We start from the raw sequence: 21,282 nt of genomic DNA, 5'->3' as shown, positions 1-21,282 counted from the left end.
AGTCCAAGTTCTTAGCTGCAGAAATTAGACAAGAAAAAGAGATAAAGGTTATCCAAACTGAAAAGGAAGAAGTAAAACTATTACTATTTACATGTAACTTGGTACAAGTAGGAAAACCAAAGACTCCAAAAATCTATTAAAAGTAGGAAATGAGGGAGTTCCTGTCATGGTGCAGCGGAAACGAATCTGACTGGTATCCATGAGGATGTGGGTTCCATCCCTGGCCTTGCTCAGTGGGTCAGGGATCTGGCGTAGCCGTTAGCTGTGATGTGGGTCACAGATGCGGCTCGGATCCCACATTGCTGTGGCTGTGGTGTAGGCCAGCAGCTGTAGCTCCGTTTCCACCCGTAGCCTGGGAACTTCCATATGCCATGGGTGCAGCCCCCCCCAAAAAAAGGTAGTTAATGAATTCAGTAAAGTTGGAGGGTGCAAAATCAATACACAGAACTTTATGGTATTTCTTTATACTGATAATGAACTAGCAGGAAGATGAACTAATAAAACAATCTCTCATTTACTCTTGCATCAAAAAGAGTGAAATACAGAGTTCCTGTCATGTCTCAGAGGTTAACAAACCCGACTGGCCTCCATGAAGACACAGAGAAAGACAAATATTGTATGGTAGAACTTATATGTAGCATCTAAAAAATAAACTAGTGAATGTAACAAAAGAAGAAACAGACTCAGAGATACAGAGAATAAATGAGAGGTTACCAGTGGGGAAAGGGAAGGGGAGGAGAGGCAAAATAGGGGCAGTAAAGAGGTACAGACTACTAGGTACAAAGTAAATAAGCTGCAAGGGTGTATTATACAACACACAGAATACAGCCAGTATTTTGGAATGGAACTGAATGGAACGTAACCTTTGAAAATTGTGAATCACCCGCTGTAAACCTGAAACTTACTGTACATCAGCTATACCTCAATATAAAAAATATGTGTGGTAGGAAATTCTCTAAGAAAATAAATATTGGCCAATCAGGGCAAGAAGTCTTGGGTTAATATCTGTTTATTATTTGAATTATATAAGTTATTGAGTTTTCACTCATCTTAGCCATCAATAAACTACCTCTATGTGGTATTTTATGTAATAGTGGTCTCTCTTAATGAATACGTCTAGAAAATTAAAGCTGATGTGGTTCGGAAGATAGATAAGTTCTGAAAAAGTCTGAGTGTCTGTTGTTTTGCAGGCTTCTTTCGTCTCACAGCATTTTACCCCAGTCGCATATCCACACAAGTGCTTCCGTTGAAATATCTCGAAAATGGGAGAAGAAGAATAAAATTGTTTATCCTCCACAGCTGCCCGGAGAACCTCGAAGACCAGCTGTAAGTTTGAGGGTAGAACTAATCTCTCGATGTTGATAAAGTGCTCTTACGCTTCTGTGGCCAGCAGTGATTTATTATTCCATGTTAAGAAAAGAAAATATGTATGGCAGCTTGCTTGATCCTTTAGTCAGTACAGAAAATGTTCTAGACTTATATATATATTTTTTTTTTTTGCTTTTTTTGGGCTGCACCTGCGGCACATGGAGATTCCCAGGCTAGGGGTCGAATTGGAGCTACAGCTGCCGGCCTACACCACAGCCACAGCAACGCCAGGTCTGAGCTACCTCTTCAACGTACACCACAGTTAATGGTAACACCGGATCCATAACCCAATGAGCAAGGCCAGGGATTGAACCTGCGTCCTCATGGATCTAGTTGGGTTCGTTAACCTCTAAGACACGAAAGGAACTCCTAGATTTATCTTTTTGATAGTTAAAAAATTGTCTTTGTTTTACATATTTATTTGCCGTGACTTAACCTCCTGAATAGGGACCTTAACTCTAAAACTAAGCTAATAACTTGAGACAATTTCGACTGTTTTTTGACTTCACAAGGCTTCATAATGGAGCATGAGGAGTTGGGCTTAAACCATTGGCCAGTATTTGTTATCTATTCAACTTTACAAAGAGTGATAACCTTATTACTTAATAAAAAAATAACAATACATCATGGTGAGTCTTCTAGAATCCTTGGGGCCTGGGTGCCCTGCACTGGCCAATATTTAAATCATAAATAAGATTTTTCAGTGTTCTGTTTTTGAATATAGACAAACTGGCTTTGAGATTTTTTTCCTTTTTTTTTTTTTTGGTAATTCACAAACCCTTGAACCTAAGGTTTGAATGTAATCACTGGATTTTTTCCAGAGATACTGTATTCTTTCTAGAGTTTTATCTGATCTTTAGCTGCTTAGAATCCTTTCCCAAACTGCTAGAGATTGCTCAAGTCTGAAATAGAAGACTAATTTCTAGATTAATGTGAACTAATTGTGGGATTCATACACATATATTAAAAAGTTTAAGTAATAATAGCATAAAAAAGATGGGAACATTTGAATCCTTAAGAAAATAAACCTTGGGAGTTCTCTTGTGAAGCAGGGCTTCAGGGCCTGGTGTTTTTACTGCAATGGCTTGGGATCCTTGGCCCAGGACTTCCCAATGTCATGGCCCAAAAAAAAAAAAAACAACAAAAAAACTGTGATAAGTACTTTAGAAATACACTTACTATTAATAGAACTATTTTAATTATAACATTTTTAAAAGGCCTTTGGGATTTAAGGCTACTGAATGCAATTCAGTAGTAATTTAATTTGCTTAGTTTTTATATGAACCTGACAGCATGTATTTTGTTAAAATTCATTTGCTGTCTAGATATTAGTCTGAATTAATAGTTTTATTTTTTCTTATTTAGGGGAGCTAATTTATTGATCGAAGGAGTTCCCCCTGTGGCAACAGTGAGTTAAGATCCAACTGCAGCAGCTCAGGTTGCTGCGGAGGTGTGGGTTCAATCCCCAGCCTGCCTCAGTGGGTTAAAGGATCTGGTATTGTCACACCTGCAGTGTAGCTTATACTGGCCTGGGAACTTCCATGTGCCATGGGTATGGCCATTAAAAAAAAAAAAAAAAAAAAAAAAGACCTCCCCTTGATTGGGAATGAAGAAGGAAAAAGAGTTGCTAATAGTTTAAACAGATAACTTTTTCCCCCCTGTCTTTTTAGGGCCACGCCTGTGGCATAGGAAAGTTCCCAGGAGAGGGAACTACGCCACAGCCACATCGACCTACACCACAGTTTATGGCAACACCAGGTCCTCAACCTACTGAGCGAGGCCAGGAGTCGGACCTGCGTCCTCGTGGATGCTAGTCGGGTTCGTTACCAGTGAGCCATGATGGAAACTCCAAAACAAATAGCTTTAAAAAAAATCGTATTGGAATATTATAGACTTACAGTGTTGTGTTAGTTTCAGGTGTATAGCAAAGTGAATCAGTTATACATATACAATCTGTTCCTTTTCAGATTCTCTTCCCATATGGGTTATTACATAGTGTTGAGTAAATTTCCCTGTGCTATAAGTAGATCCTTGTTACTTCTCTATTTTATATATAGTTTACGACCATTTTTTTTTTTTTTGTCTTTTGAGGGCCACACCTACGGCATATGGAGCTTCCCAGGCTGAGAGTCTAATTGGAGCTATAGCCACCGGCCTAAACCACAGCCACAGCAACGCCAGATCTGAGCTGCGTCTGCGACCTACACCACAGCTCATGGCAACACCGGATCTTTAACCCACTGAGTGAGGCCAGGGATCGAACCTGCAACCTCATGGTTCCTAATCGGATTCATTTCTGCTGAGCCACGACGGGAACTCTTAAATGACCATTTCTATAAGAGACATATTTTTAATTTGTGGATTAATTGACATACTGATAATAAGTCAGGCTTATGCGTCATTAATGTGGATCCTGTAAGACTCTAGAACCTTCTTTAGCTGACATTTTTTGTTGTTTGCATTGTTCTGTGCATTTAAAAATAAATTAACTTCTTTGAAAGTTACTACTTTAGAAATTTCATAATTTAGGCTTACTTCGTTTGAATAATTATTTTGCACATTATATTCTAATATAACTTTACCTAATTTTACTGTGTAGGTTAATTAATAGCAGTGATATTTAACCGGGCCTTCTGACCTCCAATTTTGTCACTTTATCTTTTTGCCACAATAGATTTATTTACTGAGACTTTGTCCAGTTTATCATTAGAGAGTCCCCTTAGGTGTTGCACCTGTCTCAAGCAAATGTTGAGCTTTATAATTTAATTTAATTTTATTTTATTTTTGCTTTTTAGGGCCACGTTTGCGACATATGGAGGTTCCCAGGCTAGGGGTCAGATTGGAGCCAGAACTGCAGCTGCCAGCCTATACCACAGCTCACGGCAGTGACGGATCCTTAACCCACTGAGTGAGGCCAGGGATCGAACATGCATCCTTGTGGATGCTAGTTGGATTTGTTTCCGCTGCACCATGACAGGAACTCATGGAGCTTTTTAGTTTTAGAAGAGCATGACTGAATAAACACGGGATTCCTTTTTCCCAAATGTCTTTCCAGGATTACGATATCATACACAATTCAGGTTTAGATATCCCACTGTGGGAAACCAAGTGTTGAAAGGATCTATGTAAAAAATTTTATCGAATGTATGAATTTTGTTTATTAACGTTATCAGTCATGACAGTTCTTCCGTCTTGTCCCGTGCTCCGCAGGACACTTTATTGCTTAAAATATAATTGGGCTTTTGCTACAATTTTCAGCCTGTCAACTTGTATTGCAGCTGAAATGAAATCTGCTACATATTAAAAGATGGCCACTTGAGAAAACTCTGTTATTTCTGAGGCATTTGAAAATTTCCAGCAGGAGTCAGAATGTTAGAAAGTTCTGAGGTCTCTCTTTCATTATTTGCCTTGAAAATGTTGTCTAATTTTTTTTTTTTTTACAGTGGCAGTGTGGTATAGTAGTGGAAAGAATCTGGGTTTTAGAGTCATAACGAAACTTCAAAGATATACCTGCCAGACATGGTATTAGGCCCTTTCTGCTTCCCTGAGGGGCACTTACAAGCTTTGTGATTTTGGACAAGTCGCTTGATTTCTCTGAACTGCTATTTGTAGTTACAAAATGTTTTTTTCTCCCATTGCATACAGCTAGGTCACATAAAATCCTGGGCTCTTCAAGTGCTTTGTGAACTGTAGATGGTTTCTTGGATGTTTGATTAAACCAGGCAATTGGATATGCCTACTGCTATAAACAAAAGATAGTAAAAGCTAACATTGCTGAAGGTCTTCCCACGTGCTAGGCACTGTAAAGTACCATCTTTACCTAGGTTACTTTATTTAATCCTTCTTATGGTTTTGTGCACTAGGTACTATTATCATCATTTTATTTTATTTTTTAATTAATAGGAGATTTACAGTGTTTTGTCAATTTCTGCTGTATAGCAAAGTGACCCAGTTTTTTATATATATATATACACACACACATACATACATACATACATATATACATACATACGTACACACACACACACACACACACACACATTCTTTTTCTCACATTGTCCTCCATCAGGTTCCATCATAAGTGATTAGATATGGTTCCCAGTACTACACAGCAGGATCTCATTGCTTATACCCCAAACTCCCAGTCCATCTCCCCCCGCCGCCACCGCGCCTTGGCAACCACAAGTCTGTTCTCCATGTCCCTGAGTTTGTTTCTTTTCTGGAGACAGGTTCCTTTTGCTGTTTATTAGATTCCAGATCTGTGATCTTCATTTTAAAGAATAAGGCAGGGAGAGGTTAAGTAGCTTGGCTCTGTAGCTGGTAAGTGGTAGAGCTGGGACTCCAGCCTGGGTGGTCTGATGCTAGAGCCTATGCTCTTGACCAAACACTTAGAAATTGGTTTTCTTATGAAAATAGTTATTTTGTCCACTTCACCATTGTTTTCACTAACTGGAAACTTTTTTTTTTAATCGTACCTTTTCTTTTGCTCTTTTAGCTAGCCATTTGAAGTGTTTTCAAAATACTCTCATTTAAATCTTTTACTCTGGATAGAAATGTTGCAATTTTTGGCACAAACTAGCCATTTTACAGTTTCTGTTTCTCCTTTAGTAATCTTCATAACATAGTGAGAATTTGGAAAAATATAACTTTGTATAGGGGAAAAGAATCTCCAAATTCTTAAAAATGTTTTTATTTCTTATGGAAGCGTTTTTATTAGCATAGAAAGTACAAACTATATTAGCAGTGTATTACTGTCATTTTGATGAACTTGCTTAATTTTTTTTCTTACCATTTTTAAGGAAATCTACCATTGTCGAAGACAAATAAAGTACAGCAAAGACAAGATGTGGTATTTAGCAAAACTGGTAAGCTAAAATGACCATTACCATGTAACACTTAGGGAAAGAAGCTAAAAGACTTGTCCTGATTTCTCAGAAAAGTGAGAAGTATAATTACATGATAAGACTTCTGGTAGGTAACCCAAAAATGATTGCTTAGAGATGAGTGATTTTGCTTAATTTTTACCTCCTGAGAAACTAAGTCATGTTGGCTGTGTAGATACTTGAAACAAAGGCATCAAGAACCTGGTTACAGGAGTTCCCGTCGTGGCGCAGTGGTTAATGAATCCGACTAGGACCCATGAGGTTGCAGGTTCGGTCCCTGGCCTTGCTCAGTGGGTTAACGATCCGGCGTTGCCGTGAGCTGTGGTGTAGGTTGCAGACGCGGCTCGGATCCCGCGTTGCTGTGGCTCTGGCGTAGGCCGGTGGCTACAGCTCCGATTCAACCCCTAGCTTGGGAGCGGCCCAAAGAAATAGCAAAAAGACTAAAAAAAATTAAATTAAATTAAATTAAAGAGAAAAAAGAACCTGGTTACAATTAGAGAATGACGGAAGCAAATTTATATATCTATAAAAGTTAATTAAACCTATTACACAACTGTTGCCTTTTAAGTTTTTTCCCCAGAAGATGAAATTTATATATGAGAGAAGAAAAAGTAGCAAATACACATGTAGTACGTCTATTCTGTAGGAGAAGGAGATGCTTTTAATGCCTAGTGTGGTCCTTGCCAACCTGGATCCTTCTCTGTCACGTCTGTTCTCTTTTATTATTATTGAAATCATTATAATCCAGGTTTTATAGTTTAAAATATTTGATTATGTCCTAAAGCGGGTGGTAGTATCCCTTCTCAAACTCTTCTTTTACCTGCATTTAGCTATTTTTATTTTTATTTATTTATTTTTTGGTCTTTTGTCTTTTCTTTTTTAGGGCCAACCCACGGCATATGGAGGTTCCCAGACTAGGGGTCGAATCAGAGCTACAGCTGCTAGCCTACGCCACAGCAACAGCAACGCCAGATCTGAGCCATGTCTGTGACCTACAACACAGCTCATGGCAATGCCGGATCCTTAACCCACTGAGCAAGGCCAGGGATTGAACCTGCAACCTCATGGTTCCCGGTTAGATTTGTTAACCACTGCGTCACGACGGGAACTCCCCTATTTTTATTCTTAGTGAGAGAAGTTTTCCCCCAGTTTTATAAAAATTAACGTGCAACTAATTAGCTAATTTTATGTATTTATTTTTGGTATTTTTGTCTTTTTTTTTTTAGGGCCACCCCCGAGGCATATGGAGGTTCCCAGGCTAGGGGTCTAATCAGAGCTACAGCTGTCGGCCTACACCACAGCTCACGGCAACACCAGATCCTTAACCCACCAAGCAAGGCCAGGGATCGAACCCATAATCTCATGGTTCCTAGTTGGATTCATTTCTGCTGCACCACGATGGGGACTCCCTATTTTTATTCTTTTTTTTTTTTTCTTTTGTTTTTTTTTGCCTTTTCCAGGGCTGCTCCCGTGGCATATGGAGGTTTCCAGGCTAGGGGTCTAATCAGAGCTACAGCTGTCGGCCTACATCACAGCTCACGGCAACACCGGATCCTTAACCCACTGAAAGAGGCCAGGTATCGAACCCGCAACTTCGTAGTTCCTAGTTGGATTCATTTCTGCTGCTCCATGACGGGAACTCCTAATTAGCTAATTTTAAAAGTTATTTGGATTGTGTGAGGCTTTAACTTTTCATTGTAAAATAATTTATTTTCTCTTGTCTGTTACCCTTTAATTCTAGATACGAGGAATGTCTATTGACCAGGCTTTGGCTCAGTTGGAATTCAGTGACAAAAAGGGGGCTCAAATAATTAAAGAGGTAAACTGAGATTGGCTGCAAGTGCGCACATAGCTGTCACTCATGTGTTAGTAAGCTTGGCCTAAAAACCAAATTCTCTGGTATAAATGCATAGTTTATATAATTCAGATTTAGGGTACTCAGTTTGATTACTGTCCTTATACCTTAAGAATGTTTTGTGGTTTAAGTTTTTTTTTTCCGAGATGCCTTTTTTTTTTTTTTTTTTTTTTTTTTGTGTGTGTGGTCATTTTAGGGCTGCACCCATGGCATATGGAGGTTCTCAGGCTAGGGGTTGAATCAGAGCTGTAGTCACTGGCCTAACCCACAGCCACAGCAACACCAGATCTGAGCCTCATTTGCAACCTATACCACAGCTCATGGCAACACAGGATTCTTAACCCACTGAGCGAGGCCAGAGATAGAACCTGCAACCTCATGGTTCCTCGTCGGATTCGTTTCCGCTGAGCCACGAAGGGAACTCCTGAGATCCTTTTATTTGCATCAGATAGTCATTTATATTTTACAGTCTATGAGGTGATCCATCTTATTTTTAATCATTGGGCGCTTGATACATTTTTTAGAAGATTTTTGTGTCACTTCCACAACTGAGAGCTTGTGGTTTTATACCTAGTTGAGTGGAAGGAGCACTGGACTCAGACTTGGAGTCTTCGTCTTTTCTCTGACAATGTCTCTAGGGACTACGGGCAGGACACGTGTCCTGTTCCATTTTTCTCACTTGTAAACTAGGTGGAATCGGATTAGATGGTCTCTAAAAACCCTTCTAGCTCTAAATATAGATGATTCACTAGGTACAAATGTGCTAATGGTATTTGTGCTGACCCATTCTAGGCATATGAATGTTTTTGTTTCAAAAAACTGGGTTGAGGGGGGTGGGGGGATGTGCTTGGGCTGTGGGATGGAAAGCCTGTGAAATCAGATTGTTACGATCATTATACAACTATAGATGTGATAAATTCATTTGAATAATTACAAAAAAATAAAAAACATTAAAAAAGGAAGAAATGAAAAAAAAACTGGGTTGAGGACGTCTGAGGCTATCAGCATTATTTTTCATACTTCACTTAATTTTCACATAAAGTCGATCTTATTTCAGTTTACTAGTTGAATAGTTGAGATTATTGGATTCAGACTTCTAAGAGACTCTATTGTAATGCCTGTATTTAATTCTATTCAGAGAGGACTTATTAAGTATCTGCTGTGTACCCAGCTTAGTACTACATTCTTCATCTTTAAATGAGTGAAAGATCTGATTCTGTTATTTCTGAGAATTGTCCTATTTTTAAAAATGCGTTTTAAAGGAAATTAACTTACTCCAAATATCTACGGAGTATAAATTTAATAATTCTTTTTTTTTTTTTTTTTTTTTTTTATCTTTTTTAGGGCCGCACCTGAGGCATATGGAGGTTCCCAGGCTAGGGGTCTAATCGGAGCTGTTGCCACCAGCCTACACCACAGCCACAGCCGTGCCAGATCCGAGCCACATCTGCGACCTACACCACAGGTCATGGCGATGCTGGATCCTTAACCTGCTGAGCGAGGCCAGGGATCGAACCCTTAACCTCATGGTTCCTAGTTGGATTCGTTTCTGCACCTCCATGATAGCAACTCCTGATAATTCTTAAAGGAAATTTTCAAGTATGCTTTTTCTCTACTTGTCTGAGTTGTTAATGGTTATTTTGGATCCAAAGTTTAAGAATTTTCGATAAGATTTAGTTCTTGAGCTTCTTGAATTTTTTGACAGGTCTGTGATTCAAAGACATAATGTTCATTACTGAGCGTACTGCTGCAAGTGCTGTTATCTCCTTTATAGCTTACGCATTCCACTTAAAACTCAGCAGGATGGACTGTGTTCTTTGCATTGGCAGTTCTTGTCCAAGGAAGGAAAGCATACTGTACCCTTTCTCCTTAGTACTGTTATCATTTGATGTTCCCTTTTTAAAGTTGACCATAAAAGGAAGAGGTCTGATTAGCAGTCATATTATAGAGATAACAAGAAATGAGGAGTTCCCGTCATGGCGCAGTGGTTAACGAATCCGACTAGAAACCATGAGGTTGCGGGTTCAGTCCCTGCACTTGCTCAGTGGGTTAACGATCCGGCGTTGCCGTGAGCTGTGGTGTAGGTTGCAGACGCGGCTCGGATCCCGCGTTGCCGTGGCTCTGGCGTAGGCCGGTGGCTCCAGCTCCGATTCAACCCCTAGCCTGGGAACCTCCATATGCCGCGGGAGCGGCCCAAGAAATAGCAAAAAAAAAAAAAAAAAAGAAATGAGAAATTTAATTCTGTTTTAGTTCAGGGTCAGCCATATGAATGCCTTTCTTTTCCTTGTTTAAGGTTCTCTTAGAAGCACAAGATATGGCAGTGAGAGACCACAATGTGGAATTCAGATCCAATTTGTATGTAGGTAAGATCTTTAATATTCTTAGCTTTGCAAAGTGTCTTCCAGTAGTGATGCCAAGTTCTTTATCTAATAATAGTCTTTCATATCTAACTTCTTAGGGTTGTGTTTGCCAGTGAAAATTGCTGGTAATAGCTTACTCTTCAGCCTTCAGCATGCTAATATTAGTCTTTTGTAATTGGTTACAACGTTACTGCTTTATTGTTACCTATTCTGTAAGGAGATGGAGATCATGAAAGGTTTTGACTAAGGAAGAATGTAACTGATTTTTTGAAAGATGAATTTTTTTGTCAACCCATCGGAGATATATAAAGGATCACTGGTAGACTTAATCTTTGTTTAGGGATTTCCTGTTGTGGCTCTGTGGGTTGAGGACCTGATGTCTCTGTGAAGATGAGGGTTCAATCCCTGGCCTCACTCAGTGGATTAAGAATCCGGAGTCACCATGGCTGTGGCATAGGCCAGCAGCTGAAGCTCTGATTTGACCTCTAGCCTGGGAACTTCTATATGCCGCAGATGTGGGCATAAAAAGAAAAAAATCTTTTATTTATAATGTGTCAGGCCAGGTACCTAATCCAAAAAGATGTTATGTAGGTTAACCATCCAATTATCAGAATGGAAAATCTGTTGAATTATCAAAGCCAAGGGGCCTGCAAAGGCTCAGATGACCCAGATGTTTTTGTTCCCTTTTGTTATTATATCCTGAAGCATTACCTCTGGTTTTGAATGGTTATTCCACATCACATTAAATCAGTGTAAGTCCACATGCTTTGGGAGACATGGTGTCCTCTACAAATATACGGAATTTTTTAGTAGCATACCTTCACACAGCTCTTTTTCTAGAAAGAGGTCAGTGTTTATTACAAAGCTCTCTTACAAAGCTCACCCCCAACACCACAGTAAAATTATTGCAGCAGTTATTCCTAAGCTCAGCAGTTTTGTTACCAAACAAAGGTGTTGATAAAAAAGCAAAATTTTCCCAGTCTGCCAAACCTATATTTAAGAAGGGCTGTTTTTTATCTAAAGACATTTAAACTCAAGATAGGGGAATTGCTCTTCTCCAAATAAAGGGGAAAGGCTAAATCATTAGGAGGGAAGTTAGCTGTGCACACATCATCTTTCAACACTTAGAAGTTTAAAAAAAAAAAATCTAAATTCCACTTTGTCACATAATCTCTGCTTTGCTGGAGTGGTTAAGTTAAAATCTTACCTCAGCTCACCTGGAATTGATTCTGGCAAGCATACTTGTTTCTAAAATTCAGAGGAGTTATGATTTTCAGTTGCAATATAATTTTAACTAATTATATTCTGATACATGCATAGATGCAGAGGGAAATCAAAATGGCAAACTCAAAAGATTCAGGCCACAGTAGTTAATCATAAGTGTTTTCTTCTGGGAGCAGCATGAATAAATAAGGCTGGGGGGACCCAGAGTCACGGGAAGAGATGAAGTGGATAAAGAGCAAGACCATTTGCTTAAAAGTTCTTGGTGACCTTTCCTGCTCTATGCCTGAATATCAAATCAAATTTAATTTTACACAATTTCATAGGAATATTGCCTTCTTAGCTGATAGACAATATTTCATAATGGAGTTCAGAGGCAAGTGAAATAGAATTTGTCTTTAAATCTGTTTCAGTAATTGTAGTGTAGAGAGATAGGGTGAGGAGCTTCGTCTTGTCTTCCCAAATGAAGGGGCAAAGTTCAGTGTCGCCTTCAAGCAAAAATCAGTTTAACCAGGAGTTCTCATTGTGGCGCAGGGGGTTAAGAATCTGGTAGCAGTGGCTCAGGTTGCTGTGGTGTGGTTTCTCTCCTTGGCCCAGTGCAGTGACTTAAAGTGTCCAGCATTGCTGCAGCTGTAGCTTAGGTCACAGCTATGGCTCAGATTCAGTCCCTGGCCTGGGGACTTCCATATGCTGTGGGTGTGGCCGTTAAAAAAAAAAAAAGAGGAAAAAAAAAATCAACATAACCAGTCCATTGGGAGCGAGTCTTTGTTTTCTTGGTCTCCTTATGTCCATTTCTGCCTCACCTGCACCTTCTTTTCATCTAGTTCAGTGTTCATAATCTCTTTCCTTTTTCTTTTTTTTTTCTTTTGTGGGGGGTCTTTTTGTCTTTTTAGGGTTGCACCCATGGCATGTGGAGGTTCCCAGGCTAGGGGTCAAATCGGAGCTGTAGCCACCAGCCTATGCCACAGCCATAGCAATGCAAGATTGGAGCTGTATCTGCAACCTACACCACAGCCCATAGCAAGGCCAGGGATCCAGCCTGCTTCCTCATGCTAGTTGGGTTCTCTAACTGCTGAGTCATGATGGAACTCCATAATCTCTTTTCTTAAGTCAGCCTTATAAGTTTAGATTTGTCTTATGATTTTAAAAATTCGTTTGCCATGTATGTTGTGGCCTGATCTCCATAATGAAGGGAAAAGAGATGAGTGCCTTCAGGAAGATGGAGTGTCTGACCACATGTCAGGCTTCTTATTCCTGTATTTGCTACACTTCCCTGATGGAGTTGCCTGAGAGTCTTATTAAAAATACAGATTCCCAGGCCTCACAAACTCACTGCATCTGAAACCCCAGGGGAGAGTCTTGGGTAATTACTCTAGTGATTCTTACCTATAAAATGTGGGAAACTGGTTTATCTTCTTAGAGTCTTCGAAAAGGCTTAGACATTTCATTCCATAGGCTTCTTTTAGAGCTTTGAAAGACTAGTTAACTGTTGGCTACCAATTCATGTCAGCAGTAGCTCTTTCCGTCCCCTGAAATAAGGAAGTACAGACATTGTAAGGGAAATGCTTTTTTGGCAGCATATGTTCTCATTACATGGTAATTCCTTCAAATGCTTGCCATCGGTCTAAAACTAATGCCTGGTGTTGCGTGACCACAGACTTTGAAAGGTCATTTCCTTTCCCAACTTATAATGGTGACTAATGACTCTGTGAAAAGGCCTTAACAAGTGGACATGGACTAATAAAATGTCACTGCATCGTGATTCATGGCATCTGAAGTGATTCACTTCAGGGAAAGTGGTCGGCTGACTTTGTAAATCAGTCTTCCGGGCTAAGAGTAATGAAGGAAGAAGTGGGGAGGGTTTCTAAAGCTAAAATGTCAAGATTCTCATTAAATACCAGTAATAGGAAATATTGACAGTATTTTAACTATGTGGTACCTCTTGGGCATTATCTTTGGAAGAACATTATCTTGGGCATTATCTTTAGAAGGTTGTTTCCATCTTTGAGATGTTTTAATGCTTTTTCTTTAATTCAACAAATATTGAGTGCCTTCAGTGGGTATACTGCCCACACAGTTAGCGATTTAAAACACGTAGCCCATGTAGTTTTGGTCTTCTTATGCATGTTTCTGCCCCACCGGCACCTTTTAATCAAATTCGGTGTTCAAAATCTTTTTTTTTTTTAAGGGCCGCATCTGAGGCGTATGGACGTTTCCAGGCTAGGGGTTGAATCGGAGCTACAGCTGCTGGCCTACACCACAGCCACAGCAATGCCAGATCTGAGCCACCTCTGTGACCTGCACCACAGCTCTTGGCAGTGCTGGATCCTTAACCCACTGGGGATTGAACCTGCATCCTCACGGGGCTAGTCAGATTCATTTCCACTGAGCCACAGCAGGAATTCCAGGCTGTGTTGTATATTCCCATTCCAAAGTATTAAAGAATCTTGGTATTTCAGAAGAATTAACGTATTTGTTTTGGCATAAAAGCATGATGGCATTATGTGTATAAAGATAGGCATATGATATTTTATGACTTGAGGATGAAACAGTAACTGGAATAAATGGCTAAAGCAGGTTTTGAATGTGTGCTCTTATGTGTTTTGGGAGAGATGGGAAGAAAATGACAGTTACCATAGATCCTGGTAGGATTGATCCTTGTGTTTTGATTGATTATGTACTGCTGCACAGTTAATTTTGATACTTATTTCACTGGTGTAGTCTTCCTTATTCTCAGAGTGTTTGGAAATTGGTGCTCAAATTGGATAGAGTAGCAATTTTGGATAAAAGTAGCCATCATGTTTGTAAAACCTTTTTAGAAGTTTTTTATCCTCCTCTTATTTGTAAGTTTCCTCCTGCCAGGTGGATACAGGGCACCTGGTGTTACTTCATTATAGAGTGATTTGTATAATGCTACTTTCTTTTTGGAAAAACTTAACTAACTTTTTAAAAAAGTATAATTGAATATGACATTAATTTCAGGTGTACAACATAATGATTCAATTTTGGTATAAAGTATAAAGCAGTAACCAGCGAGTTCCCATGATGTCTCAGTGGTAACGAACCTCACAAGTATCCATGAGGATGTGGGTTCGATCCCTGGCCCTCTTCAGTGGGTTAAGGATCCAGTTTGGCCACAGTGTAGGTCACAGATGCAGCTCGGATCTGGCGTTGCTATGGCTGTAGTGTAGGCCGGCAGCTGCAGCTCCGTTCCAACCCCTCGCCTGGGAACTTCCATATGCTGTGGGTGCAGCCCTAAAAAAAAGAAAGAAAGAAAGTAATCGCTACAATGTCTAGTTAACATCTGTCACCACACATACAGAATTTTTCTTCTTGTGATGAGAACTTTTAAGATCTGGTTTTTTTTACCACTTTCAAATATGTAATACAGTATAATTAACTGTGGTCACCATGGACTGACTACAACTCCATGACTTTTTATTTTATTTTATTTATTTATTTTTGTCTTTTAGCCACACTCCCGGCATATGGAGGTTCCCAGGCTAAGGGGTCCAATCGGAGCTGCAGCTGCTGGCCTACGCTGCAGCCACAGCAATGTCAGATCCGAGCCTCGTCTGCCACCTACACCACAGCTCAAGGCCTCACCAGATCCTTAGCCTACTGAGCGAGGCCAGCAGTTCAACCTGCATCCTCATGAGCCATGACGGGAACTCCTGACTTTTTATTTTATAACTGGAATTTTGTATCTTTTGACTCCTTACACACATTTCGCCCCCTCCCCACCCCCATCTTTGGAAAAATTTTTAATTTATTTCTTAAAATGATTTTTATTTTTTCTATTATAGTTGGTTTACAGTGTTCTGTCAATTAAAGTTATTTCTTTAGTGCTCAGTAGATGAGGTTGATAAAAGGGCAGTAGCTCTCTCTTTATCTCACTGAGACCGCGGGCAGTTTTCTTAATCACTTTCATCCTTCGCTTTCTCTTTGGCAAAGCTCGGATGCTTCTGCTGAAACCCATTTCATGAGGGGATTGTAGTTAGAGGGTTATGGAGCATACACTTTGATATGTCCCTGTGATGTAAAGTTCTGTCACGGTAAGAATGAAAGAATGGTGATCATTGAAGTGGATTAATTTGATATGTAGTCTACAGATTTTGCCTTTTAAAAAGGCCTATTAAATTAACTAAAAAAGTAAAACTAAATAAACTTTAGGCTAGTAGAAGGTAGTTGCTACTCTGATTTCCTGAGAGTGAACAGGTGAACGGACTTCTTGTTCTATTTAAAAAGTTTCTTCAAATTTTACAAGGTCAAACTTTGATGTGGAATGGGGGAGGGGAGGGGAGGAGGCAGATATGATATAGGAGTTTCTAAAACTGGCTGTGAATCAGAGTTGCTTGGGCAGGGGAGGGGTTGTTTGCTAAGGATGTAATTTCTAAGGCCCACTCCAAATATACTAAATTAGACTCTCCAGATACGGGTTCTTAGCAACAGCATTTTATTTTATTTTTTAATTTTTAAATATTTGGGTCATGCCTGTGGCATGTGGAACTGCCTGGGCTAGGGATTGAACTCAAGCCACAGGGGTGCCATTGCTGGATCCTTAAGCACTAGACTACCAGGAAACTGCAGCGTCAGCCTCAGCCTCTTAAATATTTTCCCTAGGTTACTTTGGTGTAGCTAGCCTGAGGACAGCACTTGGGAACCATTGGTTCCAGAGGCTTTGCACACGGAGTAAAATCAGAATGTCTTCCCTCAAGCTCCAGGGCTTTCTGCAGTCTTGCCTTTATTTCTGATCTGTTTCCCTTGTTTGCAGCACTCTTTGCCTTGCTTGCTATGCTTCATTCAGCAGGTTCTCTTCCCTAAAACAAGCCAAGCACTTTCCCACCACTGAGCCCTTGCACTTGCTGTTCCTTCTGCCTGGAAAACCTTCTCCCTAGATATTTGCATGAATGATTCTCTCTGGTTTTGGATCAGATGTCTCTTCTTCAAGGAGGCCTCTTCACACCCCCAGTCTGAAGTTGCCCTCCAACACCCCCATTAATCTCTGTCACATCACTGTTAGCGCTTATCACTGACTGAAATGATCACGTTTATTTTCTGTTTTTCTCCTCTGGAGTGCGCACTGCATGAAGGAAGGGCCCTTGCTAGTCTTGTTCATTCTTTGTTTCTCCACCACTTGGTTCTTAGGAAGGAAGGATTTGGGGGGTGGTCGCCTTGAGGTGAGTCTGCTCTAGTCAGTCAGCCAGCAGGCTCGAGTAGTCTTAGAATCCTGTTGAGGCGAGGACAGAAATCGCTCAGCCGATCGAGCTGTCTGTCATCTTGTGGTTACAGTCATTTCCCATAATTCTCTTTTTCTTCCCTGTCTAGCTGAGTCCACCTCAGGGCGAGGCCAGTACCTGAAACGCATCCGATACCACGGCAGAGGTCGCTTTGGGATTATGGAGAAGGTTTTTTGCCACTATTTTGTGAAGTTGGTGGAAGGCCCCCCACCTCCACGTGAGGCACCAAAGACAGCAGTCGCCCACGCCAGAGAGTATATTCAGGAGCTTCGAAACCGAACTATCACGCATGCTCTCTGATGGGGGTATTCCGACTCCGCAGTGTCTCTGTTTTACCATTTATTTTCTGAAGCCAACAGAAATTAAAGACCAATGCTTTTTATGATTTGTCATTGAATTACTGAAATACAAAGCACAACTGCTAGTTTTACATGAATATTTATAAGGCTTTGCCCATCTCCTGTGAGCTTCTGGGTATATAATGTATATTCTTTTGCTTTTCAGAGCTGCACCCGCGGCATATGGAGGTTCCCAGGCTAGGGGTCCCATCAGAGCTGCAGCTGCTGGCCTACACCACAGCCACAGCAACGCCAGATCCAAGCCTGTCTGTGACCTACACCACAGCTCACAGCAACACAGGATCCTTAACTCACTGAGCGAGGCCAGGGATCAAACCCGCAACGTCATGGTTCCTAGTTGGATTTGTTTCCACTGCGCCACAATGGGAATTCCCGCCTCTGAGTACGTTTTATGCATTTGCAGTTTGAAAGGAGAAATCAGCTTTAAATACAGTTAACAGAGTATATAATTCAGAAGGCTTTTTTGAGGGCCATTTGAAGTGAATGTTAACTTTCAAGCTAGTGTCCTGCAGGTGGCAGTTTTGGTATTGGACTTGAGTAGGTTATAGGATAAGAAAGCTTGTCCTTAATATTTCACTTGATTTTTCTCTTGAACCTGGGGAGGGGTGGTGGAGATAAGCCTCACTCCAAGTTATTTCAGTAGTTCAGCAGTGTTTTAGGGCATTCTGTGATTCAGTTTTTCCTTTCACAGTTGGCATAAGCTACTGGGTGAGGGATTATATTTTCCTTTACTGTTTCAGTAGTAACTCGAAATTGCAAGAGTTTATTAGATATATTAATCTAAAACTCTCCATGCCCTTGAACTCAGAGAGTTGTATTCTAGGTAAGGACTGTTTTTATCTTAAACTCTCCATGCCCTTGAACTCAGAGAGTTGTATTCTAGGTAAGGACTGTTTTATGTCTCCTTCCAACACTGCTTTCCATTGCTTGGATAGCTCGTTGAGGGTTGATTCATTTTTCAGAGTGAATTCAATTATCGGGTGAGGAATTGAACCAGTCTCAGTATTGCATTCTAAAATAAGGCAGTAGGTGGCACTCACTTCCCTTGTGTTAGCAGAAAATTGCTAGTATTAAATGAGTCTTCCGCACCACCTGGCTCTTGTTGACAGGTGTGTTTTCACTGGCAAGACGCTCTCTATCCACAGCCCTGATCCAGTGTTTCTCAGACTTCTGTATGCAGAAGGAGTGCCTGCTTGTTAATGCAGGCTTCTGGGTCTCACCCCAGTGTTTCTGGTTCGCTAGAGGTTTCTGGGGTTTTTTGTTTTTTGTTTTCCTTTGGCCATGGAGTGCGATGGCTTGATGTGGGATTTCAGTTCCCAGATCGGGGGTTGAACCTGGGCTGCAGCGATGGAAGTGCTGAACCATAACCACTAGACCACCAGGGATTTTGCTGAAAACCTGTTTTAAAAAGTACTTCCAGATGATTCTATTGTAGAGGACCACACTTTGAGAATCCTTCTCCTCCAGTCAGGTGAAGAGTATAGCTTTAGTGCCATGTTTAAGGTGGCATTAGTACCAGCTCCTCTTTACTGGAACCTCATTCTTTGACATGTTCTGTGATGCATTTTTCAAGTAACTCTCAGAATCACGTGGTCTGTAAACAGTGGTGCTGTGATTTGAATTCTGTGTTTCTCAAGTACCTGATTCTGCATATCCAGTGAATATTCAGGTGGGCTTCTGTGCCTCTGCATTTACCTCATGTGTGGGTAAAAGGCCAAGGCCTCCATGGAGTAAGCCACTGGGGTTTAGGGCAGATTGATTCTGGGTCCTAGGCTGTTGTAGCATGGAATCATGGAAATACCACGGGAGTGGTAGAAGGCGACCTTCATTCTAGCCCTGGCATACTCATGAACCAGAAAAAGGACTGGGCAGATCGCTCTTCTCCCTGGCCACCGTTTCATTCATCTAGAAAACAAGAGACTCTGTTCTCTGCAGACCATCTTCTTCAGAATCACTCAAAGGGCTCATTAAAGGATGCAGATCCCTGGGCCCTACTCTCAAGACTAAGTGAGTCGGGGTCTGGGGCAGGAGACCTGGGCGGGGGGCTTGTACTTGTAATAATCCCCAGTCGCGTGCTGCTGGACAGTCCCTAGAATGGAGGGCCTCTGGGTTCTCTTTCCGTGCAGATGCTCTGAGTCAGCCTCAGAGTTTCAACTTCCTTGGGTGTGACTGAAAGACACCAGGTGTTGATGTGGACTCTCTAAATTACGTAAGTGAGGGTATCACTCCATTCAGGCTATTAAAGCTGTTTTTTGAAAGCGTTAAGGACAAAACAGATCTCGGATTCTAATGAAGAAAGTTTGCTGCGATCTAAGGTTCAGCCTTCATTTGGAACTGTTTTCGATGTTAAAAAGTGTAATAATAGCTAACATGTAGCGCTATGTACTTAGCACTGCTTTAAGCATTATATATCCTTTATCTCAATGAATCTTTCTCCCTGTGACTGTTGCCGAATACATCTGGTTAGTTTCCATGGCTGAGAGTGCACTTTCTAACATAAATGAAAACATTTTGGTCCCCACTTGAAAGTTAACTTCACAGGGTTCAGAAACTAATGTCTTAATTGTTCTTTAATGGCAGTATCCAAATGCTTGTATTTCCTTCTTTCATTTTGTTGGAAAACTGTGATAGATTTAAACTTTTTTGTTGTTGACCTCTAGCATGGTCAGGAAGTGTGCCAGTCTCAAGTTTAGTTCATTAAATGATCAAGTGGTGAGCGTGCCCAAGTAACCAGGTGAAGGGGTAGAGGGTGACAGCGGCCCGAGGCCCCTCCTGCCCCTCCCAGTCATCACTCACCTCTTCCCCAAGGATAACTGTTGCTCCCACTGCTATCATATGATAGGTTTTTTTTTTTTTAAGGTTAGCTTTTTGTTTTCTTCAACTTAACCCAAATTTATTAGGCAGCCATTATGTGCCTGGTGCTAAGGCTACAGACAGTGAAAGAAAAATCAGCCCCTGCTCCGTGGAGCTCACACTGTGGGAAGGGCAGATTGTAAATCAGTAATTGCAGGGAGTGGGGAGTGTTACGCAGGCGGAGGGAGGGGGCTGTGGGAGGAGACGTCAGGGCACCTGGAAAAGAGTCACTTGGTGTTTGGGGGGAAGTTTATATTCTTAAAGAGATAGAGTGAGGGGAAAGGGTAAAAATGATCCAGTGCCATATGGCTCTATAAGGGGTTATGTTGTCAGAATGCCAGCGTGGGTTTTGTTTTCAACAGCGTAAATGTCAGGACCACTTCATCCTTCCATGAGTTAAGTGGGATGCGGATGGGAAATATACTGTCCTTGGCTCTGACTCAGATTTACCAAATTTTATGAGGCTCCAGCGAAGCCCAAGGGGAAGTACATGTGAAGTGAGTGTACTGCAAACATTGCAAAATAAAATGTGTTTTTCTGTAAGTGATGAAAATGATTGGAGTTTTTCCTTGCATTTCATTTTAATGCAGAGCTGATAACAGTTTTAGCTGATGAAGAAGTGCTCCCTGTGGGTTTAAAACAGGGAATGTTTCTGGAGTAGGTGAACTTCCAGAAAGATTGTAAAGCAGGACAAAATTGCGTAGACGGCATTACTAGCACAGCTAGGGGTGGGCACCCCTTCTTGAGCTTCTGTCTCTAATTTGACTGTCTAGGGTGAGATCTGTGAGAGAGGTCCTAGCCTTTATTCTTAAGCAAACCAGCCTGATGTGAGTTACGTTAACATATAAGTTAGGATGTATCTGTAATGAAATTACAAAAACATTGGATGGGAGAGAGGAAGTGTTGGCGAGTGAATCATACTTGTGCATTCAAGTAAAATGTTTTTTGTTTGTCCAATAGGGACTTGAATGATTTACTGTTTTCACTTATGGCCCAAGGAGACTCATAAAAATTCCACTCTGGAAAGTAAGGGATGGCAATATTAATAGCAAACAAAGTGGAATTTAAGGAAAAGGCATAAATGAATCTAAAAGCATTGTTTAATATCCATATGGAGAAACACATTCTGCAATCAATTTGAAA

General features: G+C 40.8%; 1 protein-coding gene across 3 annotated transcripts in view; it reads left to right on the top strand.

Annotated features, from left to right (window-relative positions):
* MRPL22 (mitochondrial ribosomal protein L22) overlaps positions 1–20,692 on the top strand; it is a 48,026-nt gene extending 27,334 nt beyond the window's left edge. For 2 of the 3 annotated variants that reach the window (XM_021076706.2, XM_021076704.2), the window contains exons 3-7: positions 1,191–1,326; positions 6,168–6,233; positions 7,993–8,070; positions 10,400–10,469; positions 17,016–20,692. In XM_021076706.2, coding sequence (XP_020932365.1) covers positions 1,191–1,326; positions 6,168–6,233; positions 7,993–8,070; positions 10,400–10,469; positions 17,016–17,227 — 562 coding nt within the window. In that variant the 3' untranslated portion in view covers positions 17,228–20,692. The remainder of the gene's footprint in view (positions 1–1,190; positions 1,327–6,167; positions 6,234–7,992; positions 8,071–10,399; positions 10,470–17,015) is intronic. The other variant, XM_085001929.1, reaches the window with a different exon arrangement.
* The last annotated feature ends 590 nt before the right edge of the window (positions 20,693–21,282 follow it).

This window comes from Sus scrofa, chromosome 16 (assembly GCF_054392235.1).
Source record: "Sus scrofa isolate SSC_HxYL_T2T_F1_AM1 chromosome 16, Sscrofa_HxYL_maternal_Yorkshire_Landrace_v2.0, whole genome shotgun sequence".
NCBI classification, from domain to species: domain Eukaryota; kingdom Metazoa; phylum Chordata; class Mammalia; order Artiodactyla; family Suidae; genus Sus; species Sus scrofa.
Note: the sequence above shows the minus strand (reverse complement) of the source record. Positions and strands in the feature narration are given on the sequence as shown.